The sequence below is a fragment of the Poeciliopsis prolifica genome, unplaced genomic scaffold (assembly GCF_027474105.1).
Source record: "Poeciliopsis prolifica strain line A6 unplaced genomic scaffold, Auburn_PproV2 SCAFFOLD002, whole genome shotgun sequence".
NCBI classification, from domain to species: Eukaryota; Metazoa; Chordata; class Actinopteri; order Cyprinodontiformes; family Poeciliidae; genus Poeciliopsis; species Poeciliopsis prolifica.
In genome coordinates, this window is record NW_026562377.1 from 17,313,922 (window position 1) to 17,333,855 (window position 19,934).

The 19,934-nt window shown below is 38.8% G+C and overlaps 1 protein-coding gene across 2 annotated transcripts in view; it reads left to right on the plus strand.

The window, feature by feature from the left end:
• Nucleotides 1-19,934, plus strand: part of LOC129376509 (zinc finger protein GLIS1) — an 83,772-nt gene that overhangs the window by 59,307 nt on the left and 4,531 nt on the right. For both annotated transcript variants that reach the window (XM_055056119.1, XM_055056125.1), the window contains 3 exons: nt 2,781-2,891; nt 7,993-8,134; nt 11,989-12,163. In XM_055056119.1, the coding sequence (XP_054912094.1) occupies nt 2,781-2,891; nt 7,993-8,134; nt 11,989-12,163 (428 nt within the window). The remainder of the gene's footprint in view (nt 1-2,780; nt 2,892-7,992; nt 8,135-11,988; nt 12,164-19,934) is intronic.

Below are 19,934 nucleotides of genomic sequence, written 5' to 3' on the forward strand. Positions count from 1 at the left end.
TGAAAAGTCGTGTGCAGTCGCCCAGATACAGGCTCCTTTTGTCTGTCTGCGAAACTCGAGCTGAATTAGGTCATATTAAAAAGTCCAAAAATTATTTGTGGTGTAAATAGCAATAAATATTCCTCGAGTATGTGTTTGCAGGATGATTAAACTTTAGTCATTTAATTTTATTGCATTCAAAATCTACTGCCAAGCTTCTCTGCCTACTTCTACATTTTGACAGTGTAATTTCTCATAAATCAATGAAACTGTGGGACATTTTTCACTCCCTACTTCAGTAGAGACATGCTGCAGGTCCTTTAATAATCATCACCATTAGCACAGGCTGCGGCTCCCACTGAAGAGGACTTGGACTCAGGATGCAAGCTAAAACAGAGGTCTGCTTGTTTCTTCAGAGCATACAGTATGGAAGTGGAACGGTTGAGTCATTCATCGCTGCCACCCATTAGGTGGCTGTACCGCCACCAACTTATAGCCTACTTGACTGGCATTCTCAACAGAGCCATGGAGTAAATGAGCTGCTTTGCTTCCACTATATTTCTGGTATATGTGCTTTTTCTCCCTATAAGATGAAAGCCGCATTAGTTTTCTCTATATTTTACAAAATATCGCAAGTTTCTATCACACTTTTTGCAAAAGTATTTTTAGTTAAGAAATGTATAAATAAATAAAATGTTCTGACTAATTCCCTATGTGCACTAATCCAGAGGAATAGGCTTAAGTTTCATAGTCAGACTGATGTTGGAAATGCAACTAGACTTGTCATCCAAGCAGTGCCAACCCTTCTCCTGTATGCAGACTATGATGAACTGCACATTAGGCACAAAGTGACCAACCTGATCGCTAGCCATGGCTTTATATTATTATATTAATGGTCACTTTGTTGTCTTTCCAACTGAATGTTATGCTAAATTGATTTGGGTTGATGCACTTAAAATATCACCCACAAAATTCAGCCATTTAAGGCATTCAGCATGTCAAGGTGGGCAGCTCTTCTTCAGCGCAGACAGAGCTTCAGCATAGCTGAGGATGATGTTACTTTATTATTGGGGTGTTGCTGCAATATTTAGCTAGCAATTAAGTACATTTTTTAAAAAGTCCACAAAGCCTGGTTTAGCTGGATATCCAATTCTGCTGCAGCATCAGATGCACAAAATAGTGCAAATCATTTACTCATAGCTACTCTGTGAAATAAAATGAAATGTGAGATAGTTGAACAATAGTGTGCTGGGAATATGGAAGAATTGAAAACAACAGGGAATCATTTTTGCTTTTGAAACCAAATGCATTCATGCTGTACCGAAACAGTCTTTTTGTTGTGGAGGGCGTCAGCTCACCCTTCATTTACATTTTAATGCTAAAATAAAATGCAGGAAAGATTTTTATTAGTCATCCGTACATGTTTATTTTGCAAAGTTTTGCCGCTCCCACTTTTTTCCTATTAAATCATTCAGAACCCTCAAAGAAAAAGGAAAATTAATGCTGACTTGTGTTTTTTTAAATTAGTTGTAGATTTTCTTCCACCACCCACATTTTCCCAATTGACCAAATGATACAGCTAACAGATGGACCCAGATGCTGATGACTTCACACCTAAAGTCATCACTGAGAATGCTGCAGCCAGAAACACGTCATTCTTATGCTATATTGACTCTTGCCTTACTCAAAATTTGCACTGGATTATTTACTCTACTCGTGTTTCTGCACTCTAAATGAAGTGTAACTTGGCTTAGTAAACATCAAAGTGAAGGTGAATGAAACTGCTAGAGACAGACCTAATCACAGTTTTCCCAGTTTGGCTTTAAAATGACAAAAGGAAATTCGAGTATAAATTCGCCCCTGAAACGATTCACTGAACCTGCACCGAATTTTCGGTGCTACTTTCACGTCCTTCTCTGGCACGTTTGAAAGCAGGTGCAAACTGAAATGCAGAAATGTCTGTGGCACATAGGAGATACAACAGGAGACATTGCTGGTCAATAATTTGGAACATTTAAAAACTATAAAACTATTTTCCTTTTACAACCTCTCTCCTCTAGTGACACTTGTCATGAGAAAAGCCATTATACCACATGCAAAATTATCATTTAAATAGAGTCCAAGGGCAATTAATTGCGTGTTTTTGTGTTTGTTTTGTTTTGGATTTTTTTTTTGCTTATGCTGGTTAGTGCTTATTTGGTATCTTTTACCTAAAAAACCATAGCTTCAGCTTGACAAAACTCTCCATTGATCAACAAAATGTGTAATGGAAATGTTTCTAGAGCTTTCTCTTTTTTGCTAATTAAGTTAATTATCCACAGCAGATCATCTCCTCACATACTCACTAGAGCTTTTACAACCTCTAGTAGCACTAGAGGTTGTGTGTACATTACTATTTTTGTAACACCGTGTGTGTGAGCTAGGACAGTATGGATTTGTAACGTCAGAGTGGGAGGAAAGGGAACAAGGGAAAATTTAAATACATATGACTGCAAGTGAAGTTTAAAGGAGGATTTTCTTGTGTTAAAATCTCCTCACCTGATGAACTTTTCTTTCCGTTCTGTTTCTTCGCCTTCTTTCTTCTTCAACTTGTGTCTGTCTCAGCTAAAAGGTAGGACTCTCCATTTTCTCTAACAAATTTCATTTTTTACTATTTTCATATATTTCTAGAATTTCAGTTCTTAATTTTCCCTTTAGCTTTCTTACCTTTTTACCTACATATTTATGCTTTAAACAAAATATATCTAAGCGTAAGACTTGGAAAAATATTGTGATGTTAAATGTTTTTTCTGTTCCTTTAGAAACCATACGCATGTCAGATCTCGGGCTGCACCAAGCGCTACACGGATCCCAGTTCTCTACGCAAACACGTCAAAATCCACTCCGCCAAAGAGCAGCAGGTGCATAAGAAGGTAAGAGACTTTCATTGTGGGTGAACCAGGACAAGTGCGCATATCCGAGCAGTGAAATGGAATCATTTACTTCGCCCCAAAATTATTCCTCTGCCGATTTAGATTTAAAATTATATATTAATCTAACCAAGAAGTTTTATTCTAGTAGGAAATTAGACAGGCATCTCTCAGAAGATAATTGCGTAATCGGAAAGTAGTATACATTTTGTTCAAGTTTTATTCACAGTTTATTCAATGGCATGTCAGAAATGATTAATAACATTTATTTTGACATCACAACAATGAAAACATTATTGTAATTGCTTACATCCATGTTACATGTTTCACTGGTAGCTCCTAGGGTTTAAGGTTGGAAGGCCTTCTGTCGGGGTTTTTTTCCAGATTTGGCTCACTATCTGGGCTACTTCAAAACATTAATAATAACATTCTCATTCACTAGAAATGTGTTAGTAAAATTAAGAGATTGTTTTAAAGCAGGGTCACAAATAATTTTGAACTAAACTAGGTAGAGTATTGCATTTTTGCAATATCTGATTCAAAGTCTATTATTTGTCATCACAACACCCTTAATTTTGTTGTGCATTCTCTTCAAGAAAATGCACAACAATTAATGAAACAGTAAAATGTTGTTGGTACATTTAGAGAGAAAGTTATCACATACTGATCTGATAGTCAATGTAAATGGTATATTTATTTTGACTATCAACCTAAACATGCTTTGACAATGGTAAAGCTAATTACTGTAAAGACTTCCAACATTTTTGAAGAGCCATTAAACAAAGCAGGCTATACATAAAGCTCATTTGTAACACTAATAAAAATGATCTCATAGGTTAGGGTTAGGAATCGTGGCTTCATGATGCAGTCATCCGATCACCAGATGAGAAGAATTTGCTTTCTTGTGGTTTGAAAGTCATCAAAGTTTATGCAAGCAAATTTCCTGTGAGTTGTCACATGCAGTTTATATAAAGTGGAAATAGTCACTTCTTTATGGCCTCTTTGATTTGAGAATCTAGCTGACGTGGTCGGGCTGCTGCAGGGTTGTTGGTAATCCTGTAAATCTGCTGGATCCTCCGCATAGAAACTCTTACTCATACCGGCTTTCTGGCTACCTGGACGACCAAAGCCCTTTGAACCAGGTGACTCAGTCAGAGTGGACGACTCGATTTAGGAAGCCTCTGGTGGTTTTGTGATGTTATGAGAACATAAAATTGCTTTGGATTATCAGGATTATTTTAGGGGTATTCTGATCAGGATTTTTCGCCCCTGATAGAAAATGTCAGGAATTTATCGAAGCGTCCTAATCTGTTGCAGTTCTAAAATTCCTCAAATAATTACCACATGGATACCTTTAAATTTTAGTTAAAGAAATGCTGTACGTTCCTGTGGAGCGTTTCTACAGCGTTTCTCTTGACAACCGCAGACATTTTGTTCCAATCTGAGTTGACACACTAATGCTTATTTCATTTGTTTCTAAACATTTTGAGAGATAAGCTAACCTTAGCATACTTAAGCTCTGTTTTAGAATTACTTACTGATAATTTGGCTCTCAATGTACTCTAATTAATTATGTCCACAAAACACATCAGCTGCAGCCGTCTCTCTTGTGTCCCTTTTATTTCTTCAAAACAGAAGTAAATGAAAGTCTGCATTGGTGAATAATTTATTTTTTTTTGTTATAGTTACAACTTTCATGGACGTTTTAGTGACCATATAAGCTTTAAAGTGCAGTTGCTGTACAAGATGATTTATTATAGATTTAGAACTACAAAAACATGATGGTTGTCTCTCTCTCTCTCTCTCTCTCTCTCGCTCTCTCGCTGCCACACTTAGTCACTTACAAGATCTTTGTGGACGCTGCTCCAGAGGGAGGAGGTACAGCTCAGCGTCTGCCGATTTAATGGCCCTATGATGATGTTTCTGTGACATCATTCATAAAATGTATTCAAATTTGGCCACTTATTGACTTTTGTTTTTAAAATTTTGATGCAACTTCTGTTTTATAGGAATATTAAATGACATATAAATAATCTTTGAATCAAATCAGACCTTGACATTATCCCCTCTTGTAGACATTTTGGATTTCAGTTGGACATTCACCCTTTAGAGCAGAAGTCCTCATATCCAGGCCTCAGGGTGTCCTGCAACTCTAATGGTCCCACACACCTGAATCAAATGGCTGATATACTTCTCCAGTCAAGTTCTGATTATGACCTCGAACCAAAAAGGTTGCAGGACGCCGGTCCTCAAGGCCTGGAGTTGAAGCCTCCGGCTTCAAAGTAAGACCAGGAACACAGAAAAGATTTACAGAAGATTATAGTTCTGTGAATCAAATTTTCACATTTAGATGCAGAAAAGTAGTAGAAACATCTCACAAACAGACCAGTAGAGAAATGTGCAAAACAAAGATAAGTCTGGAAAGTTTGCTGCTACATAGACAGAGTGGTGAAGTTGAAGAACAACTTCAATGATTTTTAAAAACCGGCTGTACAAGTTTGCATCTATTGTACTTTTATCAACGTACGCAACCTCAAATAATTGCATATACCACAGATTATGTTTGAAAAATGAAAGAGAAACTATGTACCTCTGTTAGACCTAAACAGAGGCCTGGCATAATTGTGCTTTGATATTTGGTAGTTCCTTCTTAGGATTTGCATAGATCATTTAAATTAGTTTGTTTCCAGGCAAAAAACTTTTGAACATAGTCGACAAACTTCCAGTGGGTTTAAGGTTGTGAGTGGTCATCCAGATGCTTAATGGAAAAAAAGGGTTGGAAATCCCCATTGCCCTTTTTTAACACACAATTTTGTCCAAGTTTCATCGACGAAACTTTAGTTTCAGGATGAACTTGACGTTACCTCTACATGCATGACAGTTGCTCAGCTACTTATTTAACAAAGTTCCTGAATTTTGGAGCAGGGCCTTATTTCTTAATTGTCCCACTGCACTGATATGAAATGTGCTTCACCGTGGACTGTGGTGTCACAACATCTTCCCGCTTAGCCTTGAGTCTTGCCGGTTTTTGGCCTGTTCTTAAACACCACCACCAATTTCCATCCGTCTTTGGCTGAGAATTTGGGTCAGATATTTGAACTTCGGACAGAGTTGGATTTTTCAACAAGACACACATGGATCCAAACTAGTGAAGGAAGGCTTTGTGAATGACCACCCCAATGAATGAATTGTTCTTAAAAGTCATGGTCATACCAGGAAACCAACTTAAGTGCAGTTCACAAATTCTGATGAAATGTTGACACACTTGATCCTGTTTAGATGGGCTTTTTTCTACAAGTTAAGTGTCTTTGGAAATAATTTCCCGTCTCAGTAGATCAGGTTGACCACATTTCATCGCGTTTATGTTCAAAAAAGTCCATTCTTTCCCTGCCTGGAAGTGGCGAAATAACAGAGAGAAAGAGCTCATTGTTGTGGAGAGGGTTGGATAGTGGCAGGCTGGATGGTGTGTTCCTCTGCTTTACGTCGTAAAAGGGGAAACACATGTGTGCTTGTAGCGTTGTTAATAAGCTGTAGTGCAGAATACCCCAGCGGCCCAGATGTTATGGACAAATGTCAAACAAACGCTCTTACTCCACTGTTGGAGTTGGCCCAGAAAAGCAAACTGTTGAGAGTGTCGCTGTGGAGAAAACAGAGCCTCAATTACGCGTGATGAATGCTTTGCAGGACACTCATAATAATCCCCAGGAGGACCCATGTGTACACATTTACTGACACAGAGAACGAAACCAAACATGGAGGATGCCAGCTGTAAAACTGTTAAGATAAACCATATTTAAAATGTTATGAAATCTCTTATGGGAACACCAGAAATCTAACAAAAAGCAGATATGAAATTACTGCCCTCTTGGCTCCTTGTCGATGGTTTCTGTCAGATAAACAAATCATTTAGAGTAGATGTCTTAATGATGCAGATAAAGGATGCTTCAACCACAAAATCAAAATGTGGAACTGATTTTTGTTGTGGAGCAGAAACTGGAGTTAACGATAGACAACGATGAGACTTGATGGTTTAAAACATATTTTCTTTGGAAGAAATTGCTTCACAAACTTCATTATATCTGCCCATCTGAAAGCATTTCCTCCAGCATGTGTTGAAAACTATTAGTTACATCGAAATTACAAAATATTTAGAAAAGAGCTTTCAAATAGGTTGAAGTTATCACATATTTTTCATTCAACACAGCCTATTGACACAGATAATACTAGTCAGCTGATGCACAGTTCTGTGTTTTCCAAAGCTTCCCAGGTGTATACTCTCATATCTGTTTTGTATGCAATGCAGTAGCAATACACATGGATATATGTAAATGCTGTTCCAGCAATGCTGTTCCACACATCTCGTACTGCGGTCTACAGTTTCGGATTTGCCACTTAAACGCCACAAATACCACACTTCTATAAAAACGAGTGATGCTCTGGTGTCCCAGGAAGTCGGCGAAGGAATGTTACTTAATTTCATGCTATGCTATGCAATCTGCAGCGATGAAGATTTATATATCACTATATCCTAAATGCCTGAAATTTTCTGATTCATTCAGTCAACAGTTGTTTGACACCTTTGAGGCACCAGTAGACTTTCCAAATGGGTTTGCATCATAAACAATAGACTGTACCAGGCAGAGAGGGATGTTTCATAAACCTCTGTTCAATTATTCACACTTATACCCATGCAAAATGTGTTTTTAGATACAGTAAAATACGATGGCAAAATAAGACAAAAGCAGGATTAAAGCAGCTCGTTTTGTGTTATATTGAGTGCCGTGATAACATTTTCTGCTGTGATGAGTTTTCAGAAACCACAGTTGAGGTAAACAATGAACGATAACAAGAAAAATCTCTGTGGTTAAAATGAAGATCAATCACACATAAATAGTCCAGGACATCAAGAATAAAGGAAATTGCCTTTCCTTTATCTTTTCAATACAGACAACACAAATGTATTTTCTCAATCATTTATCAACATTAACATCACAATCTCATTCTGGAGAAACTAAAGAGATTTTTTAAAAGAATTTGTAACCTTTAATTTGAAATATTATACAGTATCTACTGTTTTATAATCATTTCCTGTTGTGTTCCTCAGCTGCGGCCCTGCCCACACCTGGAGCAGGATGTCCTTAGCGACTGTCTCTCCATGCAGCAGCTGCAGAGCTCCAGCTCCTCGCATCAGATCTACAACGGCAAAGATGTTCGTTCCCCTGCACTCTGTCCAGACATCTTCTCAGGTACACAGAATAACACCTTGCCTATAAAGGTATTAACTCGTGCTAAGGGGGAAAAAAATCCCTGATTATTTGTTGCTTTTAGTGAAGCATTTTAAACTGATTAATTAAATGAATTTTAACACACTTTTTATTGTCTTGTTCCAGTAAGAAGATGTGCCGTCATTAGAGACGGTTAAACACGGTTTATCTTTATTTTCCTGTCGTCAGAACTGAGAAAAAAAAAGTTTATTTACAGAGGCTTTCCATGGAGACTGACAAGAACAGACATCAGGTCACTGCCATCTCCCTGTCGCTGTACTTTTACATGTTTCCTCCCAACCAGTCAGATGCATGACAAGGAGTCCATTTCTGTGGCGAATGCAATAAAGGTTGAAATGTGGTCCAAAATAAATCAGCCTTTGAGAGGAAAACTGAGTTGCTCTGTGTTTGTACCACAGAGTACTCTGTGTCTTTGTTTATAACTGCATTCAATCTTTCTTCTTCCTGATGTTTGACTAAAATCTGCATAGTTTAAACTGATTGTTGAAGGTTCCGACTTGAATAACTGGGCAGCAAAGGCACTAACATGCTGTTCTGTGTTTGCAGAGTTTGACTGACAATTGACAGCTTCTTCAATTGCAATCATCCTCACTTTCTCTACAGCCACTGAATTTAGACAGATTTTTTAAGTGCCTGCCATGCAATGTTTAGTCCAGGACGACATGCAATCCTTGTCAAAGACTAAAACTTGATCCCCCATCCGAAAGTTTTATATTCTTGTCAACTTCTTACCATGAATGAAAACATTTTCATTTCTTCCAATCAAATCAAATATTTGTGGCCAGTTGACCTCCGACAGTGACACTGGGGCTTATGAAGACGAATGATAGCAACGCATTTCAATGTATTTTATAGCATAACACAAATGACTGTAAAATTGTAAAATGAAATAAAATACTCTTTAGAAATGTCTTACAAAGAAAAGTTTGAAGGGTTTGAGATCAGCTGCTGGATTTGCAAAATGCTCACAGTGACATTCTGCAGCGTTAAATCAACACTATGCCGAGTCTATTTGGTCCTTATCGGAATTGGTGTTAATTTAACTCTTTTCAGAGTAATTTCAACAAGAAACTGAGTAGTTTTAACCCTTGAAAAAGTTATAACTATTCAAACCTTTGTTGAAATGAGTCTGAAAAGAGTTAAATTAACACCAATTCTGATCAGAACCAAATAGACTCGGCACAGAGTTGATTTAACTCTGCAGAACCGTGCTTAAGTCTTAAAAAGAAAATGTTGCAGCCTCACAGTCCAGCTTGACTTGTGTTTCATTGCAGTCATGTTATTCTTGCTGCTTATCATGTAGTGCAAAAGACTGCAAACAGAAGGTTTATGTTGGCATGTAAGATCTTTAAATGTCCATTTTTCTGCTTGACATATTTGGCTCCATTTAAAAGCGAACATCTCAGTGGACTGAGTGAGCAAGAGAAATAAATGGATTACAGCAATCTAGGAGACACAAAAGAGATGCCCCGCAGCTTCCGTTTATGGACACATCTGTCCCTGTTTTCTGCTTGTAGTTCTTCCAAGCTCCCTGTTGTTTTCCGTTATTGCTGCTGGATCTGCTCTGACATCAGTGAACGCTCAACTTTTCCCTGAATGTCAAACAGAGTCTTGGCTCTTAAACTGCTCCTTTCCGTCGTCTTTAGGTTGATGCTGCTTGTTCTCATGCTTTAACGGGTTTAAAGGCCTCCGAGGGGCTTCCTCGTAAGCAAGCACCAAATTAGGCACTACTTGGTGCAGCAAAGATGTTGCAGCCTTGTGGTTTGGAGTCAGGATTCCAATTTACACGAGTTTCACTTTGTTTGATGGCTTATAGGAAGCATGAAAGAAATGGGGCAGGGCTGGCAGGTATCCAGTCATTAACATTTGCAGGGCAGAAAGTGAGTCATGGTTCCAGTAAGAGTTAAACGTGCTTTCCTGTTAGCTGATTATAAGTCTGCACCTATTTACATGTCTGCAGTGAGGCTTACGAGAAACCCCTCTGTGCTTTATAGGGAATGATTATGGTGTTCCCTGATATACCTGCATCGACTTATCAGAGCTGAGAATAGAGGCTGTCATATTCTGGTTGTATAGCTGGAGGGACTTGCATCAGTTGGGCTGACATGATTGTGAAAGGTAAGGTAATGAAAGGAAAGGTATTCATGGATTTTTTTATATATATACATCAGAAAGTGTGGCATGCATATTTGCTAAGGTCCTTTTACTCTGATAACCTGAAATGAAATTCAGTGCAACATTGGCTTCAAAACGTATCTTTTTAGTCAATATTATTCACTTTTGAGTGATGCAATCTCACTGTAAGGGCAGATTTTCTGTGAAGGTTTCTGAAGTTTGTCCACATAATATGCATCAACCTGGTAACACCTGGACAGTGGCACCATCATGCTGTGCGGATGCTTTTCTTCTGCAGGGACAGTGAAGTCTGCCTCCAATGCATTTGAGTTATTTCCAAAAGATTTTGAAAAAAATAATTATATTGTTTTCTTTCCTTTGCAGTTTTCCTCTGCTTTATAAGAATTGACAAAAAAGATGTGAAGCCTAATTCTTAGTCTCACACGTCGGCATATTTTCAGGGAATACTTGCATAGTAAATGGTTCTTTCCTAAAATAAAAAGCAAAAACGATTAGACAATATTATTTGTCAAATCTTTTGCCCGTGTGATAGCAAATGATGAGTCTAGAAGTAAAAACATTTAAGGTTTGTGACTTGTTATTAATGAGTCATGTGTAGTATCAGATCAGTCTGCAAAAACCCAGAGCGTTTTTTTTTCTTCCCTCCATCTTCTCCTTTGCTCCAATTTCTCTTGCAGTTTAACTGTTCCAGACAGTTAGTGCTCACTTACTGACTGCCATGAAAGAAATCAGAGTAGATTTACAGTCAGAGGAGAGAAAGAGTTGATCAAGTTGATTCAATGCTAACGAGATTTGTTGTCAGGAATGGGAAGTTCTGGGCCGAATGGGCCTCCAGAGGAACACTTCTTCTAAGTTGATGAAATTGAACTGCTGGAAAATTATTGTTTTTGAAAGCTTAGAAGCAGCGGAGCAGATTTGTAGGAAGAATTGTCCATGTAAATCTTAGATGTATGCACAAAGCGGTAAGAAATGAAAAGCAATTTTGGAGAAAATATGCTCAGGCGCAAATGGCCAAAACCTGATGGTTCCAGCTTCTCTGTTTTATTCTTTAAACTCAACACCTTTGGGCTTAAAATTTCTAGCCAGAGCAAACAAGAAGATTTCAAGATGTCACCTTGGGATTTTGAAACTGGGCAAGAGTCGTTTACGGGAGAAAAATATCAAGAGAAATTTGATATTGACAGTTTAAAGCTTGTGGAATGATTTGCACTTAACAACACTTTTCCTCTCGAAATAGAAGAAAAGCTGGCACCATGCATCCTGAGTATGAAATAACGGTTCCCCCTGACACTGCTATGCCAAGAACTATAAATTAAATAACCTTAAAACGGAGCGTTTCTAAATGAAACATTTTGATGTTTTCGTTTGGTGGCTTTTACAAAGTTCTACTTTTCATGCTCACTGTTCGAACATATGTTCTAATTTAGCTGATTATTGAATAATAAGAAAAAGCGGAACCAGGCCAAGTCCCTGTGGCAGCACAGACAATGTACCTTAAATTGCAAACAGCACAAACAAAGAACATTTTCTTCTACAAAGCACAGCGATTGGATGAAGGTTGTCAAAACAAAGCCCTGTTACCATGAAATGGCTTTTAATTTGCTCAAAAGAAAAGACTGTGCGCACGACCCTTGAGTTTATCTGGCACGTTTACTGAATTAGCTTTGTTTGTCTTTCAGGCCTGTACGCTGGCTCCAGCAACCCCCATCAGAGCGCCTCGGTGGAGCTCCTCTCCCATGCCCCCAACCCTGCCTCCGTCACAGACCTGCCCTCCCGGCAGCAACGGCTGGATCGAGACCTCGGTAGCCCTCATCACCTGTCCCCTCTGGCATCCATGGATGGCGCAAGGGACGGGTGAGTCTTCGCCCCTCTTGTCCCCCTGGATGCGAAACAAACGGCTTGTAGATGTAGAAATGCGTCACACTCGCTCAATATGGGTCACTGTAAGGGATTAGAGAATTATAAATGTGTCATCGGGGTGGGAAGCACAAACATTAATCTGTTAAAAAACTGAGCTTGTCCTGAATAACGAGGGGGGGAAAAAAAAATACAAAAAAAACATAATCTCGTCAGAATCTTGTCATATGACCAAAACTTTCCATGTGCTAAAACTAGTCACATTGTGGGGAAAAAAATAAAAAATAGTCAAATTGAGTCAGACCTTTGAACATACATGCAGGGAACATCTAAAAAGAGACCCACTTTGTCATAGTGTCCACGATTGTACGAAGTCCAAATCATTTCATGTCGCGACACAAACCTCATCTCCCACCAGCTAACTCTGTTCTATTCAACAGAAGTCGTGTTACAGTAAAATAGTGAAGCGACAACTAACAGTCCAACTCAAATTGTTTTGCTTGATGTCAGTTCTATGTGAAATGGACTTTTTCTGAGTTATATATAATGTTATGCTATTCCCACCTCAAAACTTACCTCAACTGTTGCCTTGATTCGTTCCTTGAATCTCCCATGGCAGCCATGGCTGAGTGGTTACTCCCACACAGCTTCTTCTTGCCTCCCCTATTCAGCTCCTACAGACTAGCAGTAGCAATTAGCAAACACCTGGTGAAAGGCAAGGCTGCTGTAAACCTCATTGTACACACTACTTCTGAGTCCAACCTTTCTAAAAATAGTTTAAAGATTTACAATTTTTTTAACAACTAAAGTCACATAGTTACTTGGCTATGACAAAACCAAGTAATAGCATAACTTGGTCACAGCAAGTTATGCTAAATTGGAATCAAAGCTCAAACACAAGTAGTAGAACTCAATATATTTAAAACATTTACTAGATTTCAATGTCTTAAAATGACAATTAACATGCATACCGCTGGTGCAGTTGTCCACTGTGTGCATTCAAATCCTTTTGGGATCCCAAGTTCAACAGGGGACCTGGAGCAGTCACTAACACACATTTTGCCCTGAACCTGTTGTGTAGTTTGTGTCCGCAATAGTTTATTACACAACAGCCTTGCATCATTTGTGAGGCTATCTGCCTGCAAATAGCCTCACAAATACGTAGGATCAGCAACACTTCGTAAACTCCCTCCATTGCTACACTTTTCGCCCTCTGCTTCCTTTGTCTTTCACATATTACTCATCCTGAATCCAGGCCGAACCCTCTTGGATCACGTTGGGCCAAAGCCTCGCGGTCCTGCTGAGACAACCGCTTGGCTTTCGTCCTGGAAACAAAGTGCATAACCTCTAAGAACACCCCTCATGGGAAGAGGGGTAGCTCTGGTCACCACCAGGTCAGCGTTGACGCACGACCAGCTCTGTTTTTTTGGGGCGGACGCAGTTTAGGCTTGCATGAGAGTGAACTGTCAAGCACTGTGACGTATCATCTGGTTTTTCCTCAGCTGCATCTCTCTGGATAATCCTGCCAAATGGTGCATATTGTTCTGTTCTCCTGCAGGTATTCATCTTTATTTGGCCACAGTGCTGCAACTCATCAATCTCGGTTAAATGATATTAAATAAAACAAGAACTTGCATTTAATGTGATGGGTCACAAAAGGTGATGGGCCTTTGTCATAGCCTAAAATAGAAGAATATGGGTTTTGTTTCAAAAAGGTATTGAAACATTCCAATACATACAAGACATTATATCAGGTACACATGTTCAACTGCTCATAAACACAACTAAGTAATCAGCCAGCCAATCACAAGGCTGTTGAGTTACTGACAAGATGACTGGCAGAAGTCCAAACTAGAAATTAGTAAATTAACTGTTAGTGGTATGCAGGCTGGTCTGGGTATTTCAGAAACTGTTGACCTTTGTGGATTCACCCTCACAGATATAATACCTCTTAGGTCAACAGAACTGGAAAAAACGAGAAAATACCCAGTTGATGTGGAATTAAATGCTTTGTTCCTGTCAGACGAGAATGGGTTGACTTGTTCAAGACGATAGAAAGGCAAATAACTACTCATTATAACAAAAGCATATCAAATACTATCTCTCATTTCACAGCGCACCCTAAAGCAGATAACACTAGGCATGTAAACAACATGAGAGCATGGATTTAGGCTGGTGGAAGTGATATTATGGTGTATCAGATATTTTCTTAACACACTTTTGAGCCCCTTAGAACCAATTGAGTGTTTTGAAATCCCATAACATACCTGATTATTGCTGCTCATCATGTCTTTATCTTCATCGTAACCACAGTGTATTCATCTTCTGACGGTTATTTCCAGCAGGATTGTGCAAGCATGTTAGAAAAGTCAGATCATCTCAAAATGGTTCCTTGAACATGACAAGTAGTGCACTGTAATTTAATGGCCTCATCCTTCCAGCTCTCAATCCAATAGTGCATATTTGGGAGGTGGATGGATAGGAGATTCACAGCATATATGTGCTGCTGATATATCTGCAGCATCTTTGTGATGCCATCATGTAAATTTTCCAAACCTTGTTACATTTTTCCCACAACAAATTAGGGCGGTTCTAAAGACAAAAGAAGGCCCATTCCAGAAGTAGAAGTGTACCTGATAAAGTGAACAATAATTACAAATGTAATATTGTTATTCCAGCTTTGATTCAGACCATTTGTCCTGCTTTACATTACGCAGATAACACGAAATCCGGGAGAAGTCCAACTATGATGCAAAAGGATGCTCCACCCTCCGTTCTTTTGTACCTGTTTTGCTCAGCGTGTTTCCTATTAGAGATGATGATTTCCCCAGAGAGCAGAGTAATGGAGCCCAGGTGTTGTCAGAGAGCTGAGTGTGAACCGCACAAAGAAACTAGAGAGAAAACCTTTTGTTTTTTATTTCATTTTTTTTCAGAAATATTTGGAAACGCTTCACAAATCCATTATTTCTTTAACTTAAGTGATCCACACTTTGAGTGTCTCGGGTTTGATCTTTTTCTTACATGTGTATTGTTTGCGCTAACATGTGAGTGGATGCATGTGGAAGGTGAGTTTACATGTAGTAGTCAAGGAAACACGCAAGACCGCTCCCAGTTGTGGTCTACACCAGACCTCTTAGCATCCAGAACAACCGTGGTGGTGAGGCAGGCGTGGAACAGCCTGGAAGCATCTGGAAGGTGGTGTGTTATTTCAAGCTTTGAAAGTAGGAGGAGAACGCTGTCAAAATTATGTTGCGGTTTCTGCAGCTCTTTTCTCAACAGCATGCACAATTACCATTGCGAGGACAGTGAGAAGGACCTGAGTAAGAGGATACCGAGTTACACAGGAGGGGTGACATATTGGATTTGAGACTTTGGTCTTGTTGTTTTGGGTTTCTTGATGGGGAACATGTGATCATGGTCATGTTTGTGTGGGAGAATCCCCTTTTATTCTTATGTTTAACTTAAATCCCCAAACAGGTAATCTAACTTGTTCATTTGGATCTCGGTGTCTGTTTTTTTATCGAACACATATTTCAGATGTGCTGACAAGATTGCAGCAATTTCCACATTACCAGATTTAGCCAGAACATACACACGCTATGTCGTTCTTATCTCATGATCACGCAGCATGGATGGTGGGTGGGTTGAGGAGTCGAAAAGCGAGCGACCTGCACAAGACGTCCACTTGCATTTGTCAGAAGATGGAGCATTGATGTACATATAAAGTCTCGGGTATTCGGCGTGCTGCCAAGGTCAATATCAGCCCCCGCACTTGTTTTTCCCAAAAGGTTTTGGAGGACATTAAACATTTTGAGAAAATGATCAAACTTAACCTGCCTCTTGTGTGGCAGCCTCTGACCTGCTGGTTAAATGTGTTTACTCTGGCTCAGATGACTCATTTCGATAGTTTTACTTAGTCAATACGAGAGTCATTTTTCTAAGGCTAATATTAAGATTATGCCAGTCAGAATGGATTTGGCTGTCGGCGTGGGCCAATCATTGGGCCAGCTGTTGAAGAGATCGGTGGTAAATGTTGTGCTTCACTGCTGCAGCCATATGTGGTTATATAATTGCAGGCTGGAGAGGACGGGGGGAACTACCTTCACCTGCGTATTGATATTAGAGCCCCTCTGTAAATATTAGTCTGAGGCGGTTTGATACCTAGGCAGTGACTGACATGGGCTAATTGAATTAAAGTGGCAGCATAGAGCTACATTAAGTCCCTGTTCTGAAGGGAGTCCTTTATAAGCCTCCACTGCCTGTTTTCCAGCCATTATCTTCACAAAGATCCTGAAAAGGAGATTCAGCGTTACAAACCAAATGGAAAACATTTTTCGAGGTCACTAATGGCAGTATGTGGTCTGTCGCTCATTTTGTGATGTGCAGTTAATGCCGGGTTTGTTCCTGGCATCGAGATATAACAAGGTTTTTAAGTCATGTTTTCAAAACCTGTAGAAATAAAAGACTAGAAAACAAAACACATTCAAATGTTTATAGCAGTTTTCAAGTAAACATGCTTTTTTAAGGTTTAGTGTGCATTTGTGTTTTTCTACTTATTGTAAAGTAACACAAAAGCAACCAAAGAAAATTATTATCCTGAAAGATCCTTTAAACAATCTTATGGGAGGAGAAATACAAGAGACATGTCAGCATGACGTGCTTATAAAGACACTATACACTGTAAAAAATAAATTAAAATTCCAAAGGGGCACTTTTTTTCCCGAGAAAAGGGCATGCAGTCTAGCACCACCTAGTGTCTATCTGTGCACTTCCCTGTTGGACACTGACAAACAGCTGGCAGAAAGAATACTTTTTATCCCTTCCCCATCCTCTATATCAAATGACAAATTTGCTGGGTTGAAAAAATATTGTCAGAAAAAAACAGCGGGAAAAAAAAAAAACATCCATCAGTCATTTACAAAGCTGCAGCTGATGGAATGGCTTTACCTAAATTAATCTGATATTATTAGCTTGTTGTGCCTTAGTTATTGCAAAAGCAGAATTCTAATAGGTAAAGTATTCAGCTCAATAAATTTCTGCTTAAGTCTATTTATATACAACAAAATACTAACATCATCCAATTGATTCCAGATTCAATTAATTATGCAGAAAGCTTACTCAAGAAAGACTCAGGCGGCTTACTGGCAGCTTTTTGAAATAGTGGAAATTATTAAGGATGGATACTTTGACACTCTTTCTCTGTAACTATATCCAGAACCCTGATGGAGCCCAGGACATTCTTCAGTCCTGTAGGGTAGGCTTAGCGTTAGCTTAGCTTCAGGCAGAATCCCATTGTCTTCTCCAAGGCAGTGTTTTAATTCTCTAACCAGAAACAGAAATGTTCCCGACAATATGTGCCAAAGAAGCCTCTGTCATCCATCAGTGGGGTTTAAAGGCTGACTACAAAGAAGGACATCAGAGGGGGATTGAGGACTGATCCCAAGTCCCCAGAGGGACAGTTAGCTCCAGGTGAACGAAGACGAACGAGGAGCAGTGCAGAAGAGTTTATGAATCTTCAGGCCTTTTGCTTTCTCGTCTATCCAGCCATATAAAGAGTAACTTCCTTTTAATGAGACTCTTTGTGATGTTTATGAACAAGAGTTTATGATCTCTGCACCTGGATAACAAAATGCAACTGTTCTGGCTTTTTTTTCCCACTTATTTTGCTGAGAAAATCTAATGAACAAAGGTGTAGTAGTAGGTGCTTAGAAGAATGTTTCGTTTGGTTTTAAAGTCTTCCCGTTAAACGTTTTTGGCAGTATTTGTCCCCATTTGCACTCTTGAGCACACACTTAGCAGGCCATTGTCGGGATTTCTACACAGGCTTGAAAAGTGTGGAAAGTGAGGACTTTAGCTTAAGTATTTTATAAGTTTGGATACAGATGCAAGAACAGAGGATACAAAAGAAATTTTCAATGTTTATTTTTTTTCCCCATTTGGAATATGTTACATTTTTGAACATCTAAATAAAACTTCCTCAAACGAGTGTGCTGTTTTTTTTTTTAAAATAACAGGGAATAGTTGTATCCATCAATCAATACATCGTTAATCAGCAGTTCACCCATCCATGTCAGTCCTATTGTTGTTTTTGTAGATTTTTTTTATTTTTTATTTTTTGCCTGAATACTGTAGAAGTTTGTATAATTCTGAGAATTTTTATTTATTTTGCATTTTTTGTTAACATAAACAACTACTTACAGATTGAGAAATTTAGTCATTTGTGCCTGGAAAATTCTAAAACGTTGACCGAGAAAAGGTGTAGCAACTATGCATTAGACGTTTTGCAGTCTGGATTTTCTCTGCTTTTATAAAATATTGCCCATCCAATGCAGTATTTTCCATTTCATTCATCTGCCAACTCCAGATTGAACAAATCCTAAGGCCAGTAATCAGATTGCTTTGTCATCCCAAGAGGACTGGAGAAAAAAAAAAAAAAAACGACAGAGTTATACAAGACGATCAGTGAGAATGAATTTGAGGCGATAGATGAATGTGGCACATGAAAGATTTTCTTCATACCTGGAGCCTGAGATGCTTTTAGGCCAACCAAACAAGCAAAATCAGGGCACTGAGCACCTGGCAGTGATTAGCTTGTGATTCACTTTAGCTGCACATAGAGGCAGCTTGTAAAAATATGAACAGTATAACTGTTTCCTGAGTTTGCGCTGACAGCAGCTCCCAGGGGAACATTGCTCTCTACAGGAACACATGGCTGTACTCTGGGACTGTGCCAACACATGAATAAGTAAAGATTGCTAACAGCGAGCTTCTTCTGGGCTGCAGTCGGACAAGTTGCCACACAAGCATCCTCGGTTTTTGATGCACAAGAAGTCAGATGTAATGTTTCCTGATGTCCTTTTAACTTTTGGAAAACAAATTGTTTAAATTCTCCGCAACTGCGCCTTGTATGAAAAAAACATTTTGAGTTGCCAGTGCTGTAACCAGTTTTAGTTTTTGTCAAGCAGAATTGCTAATATTTGTGGCAAAATTATATAAGTAGGAATTCTGTAAGGTTTGTTAGATTTTCTTTGATCAGTTATACAAAACAGATATGTAAATATACATAGTTCTCACCATTTTTAACAAATATTGTTTCCAAAACATGTCAGACAGCAAATCTAAATATATTTTGCTATTCCTATTATTTTGGAAAAGCAAGATAAATGGGCTCATTTTCTAACTTTTGTAAAATTCTGAAGTTTGCGTGCATTTTCTTAGTAGACTTGCCTTTTAAACTGTAAAGCTCTGATCAAATGTTTTAGCCTTCAACAAGCTTCTCACAGTAAACAGCTTGAGTTTTGCCCCACTCCTCCTGATAGAACTGAGTCAGGTTTGTTGGTTGATTTGCTCACATGAACATTTTTAGTTACGCCTGAATATTCAGGGCTTTGGGAGGTACACGGCAAAGCATTAATTGTGTTGCCTTTAAATCACTTTGTAACTAATATTTGGCAATTGTCAAGTTAGAAAACCCATTTGTGCCCAAGCTTTAACTTTCTGGCTATTGTCTCAAGACGTTGCTTAAATATGTCAGCCCAGTATTCTTTCTTTATGATGACATCTTATGAGGTGCTCAACTCCCTCTTGCAGTAAAACACTCATGTAACATGAAGCTGCCGTCTCTATTCTCCACAGTGGGGATTGTTTTCTTAGGATTAGACGCTTTCCCTTTTTTCCCCTCTGTATGTGAAGGTCATTAGGGTCAAACAGCTCAATTTTAGTTTAATCATATAACAGGACACACCTCCAGAAATAACATCTTTGTCCC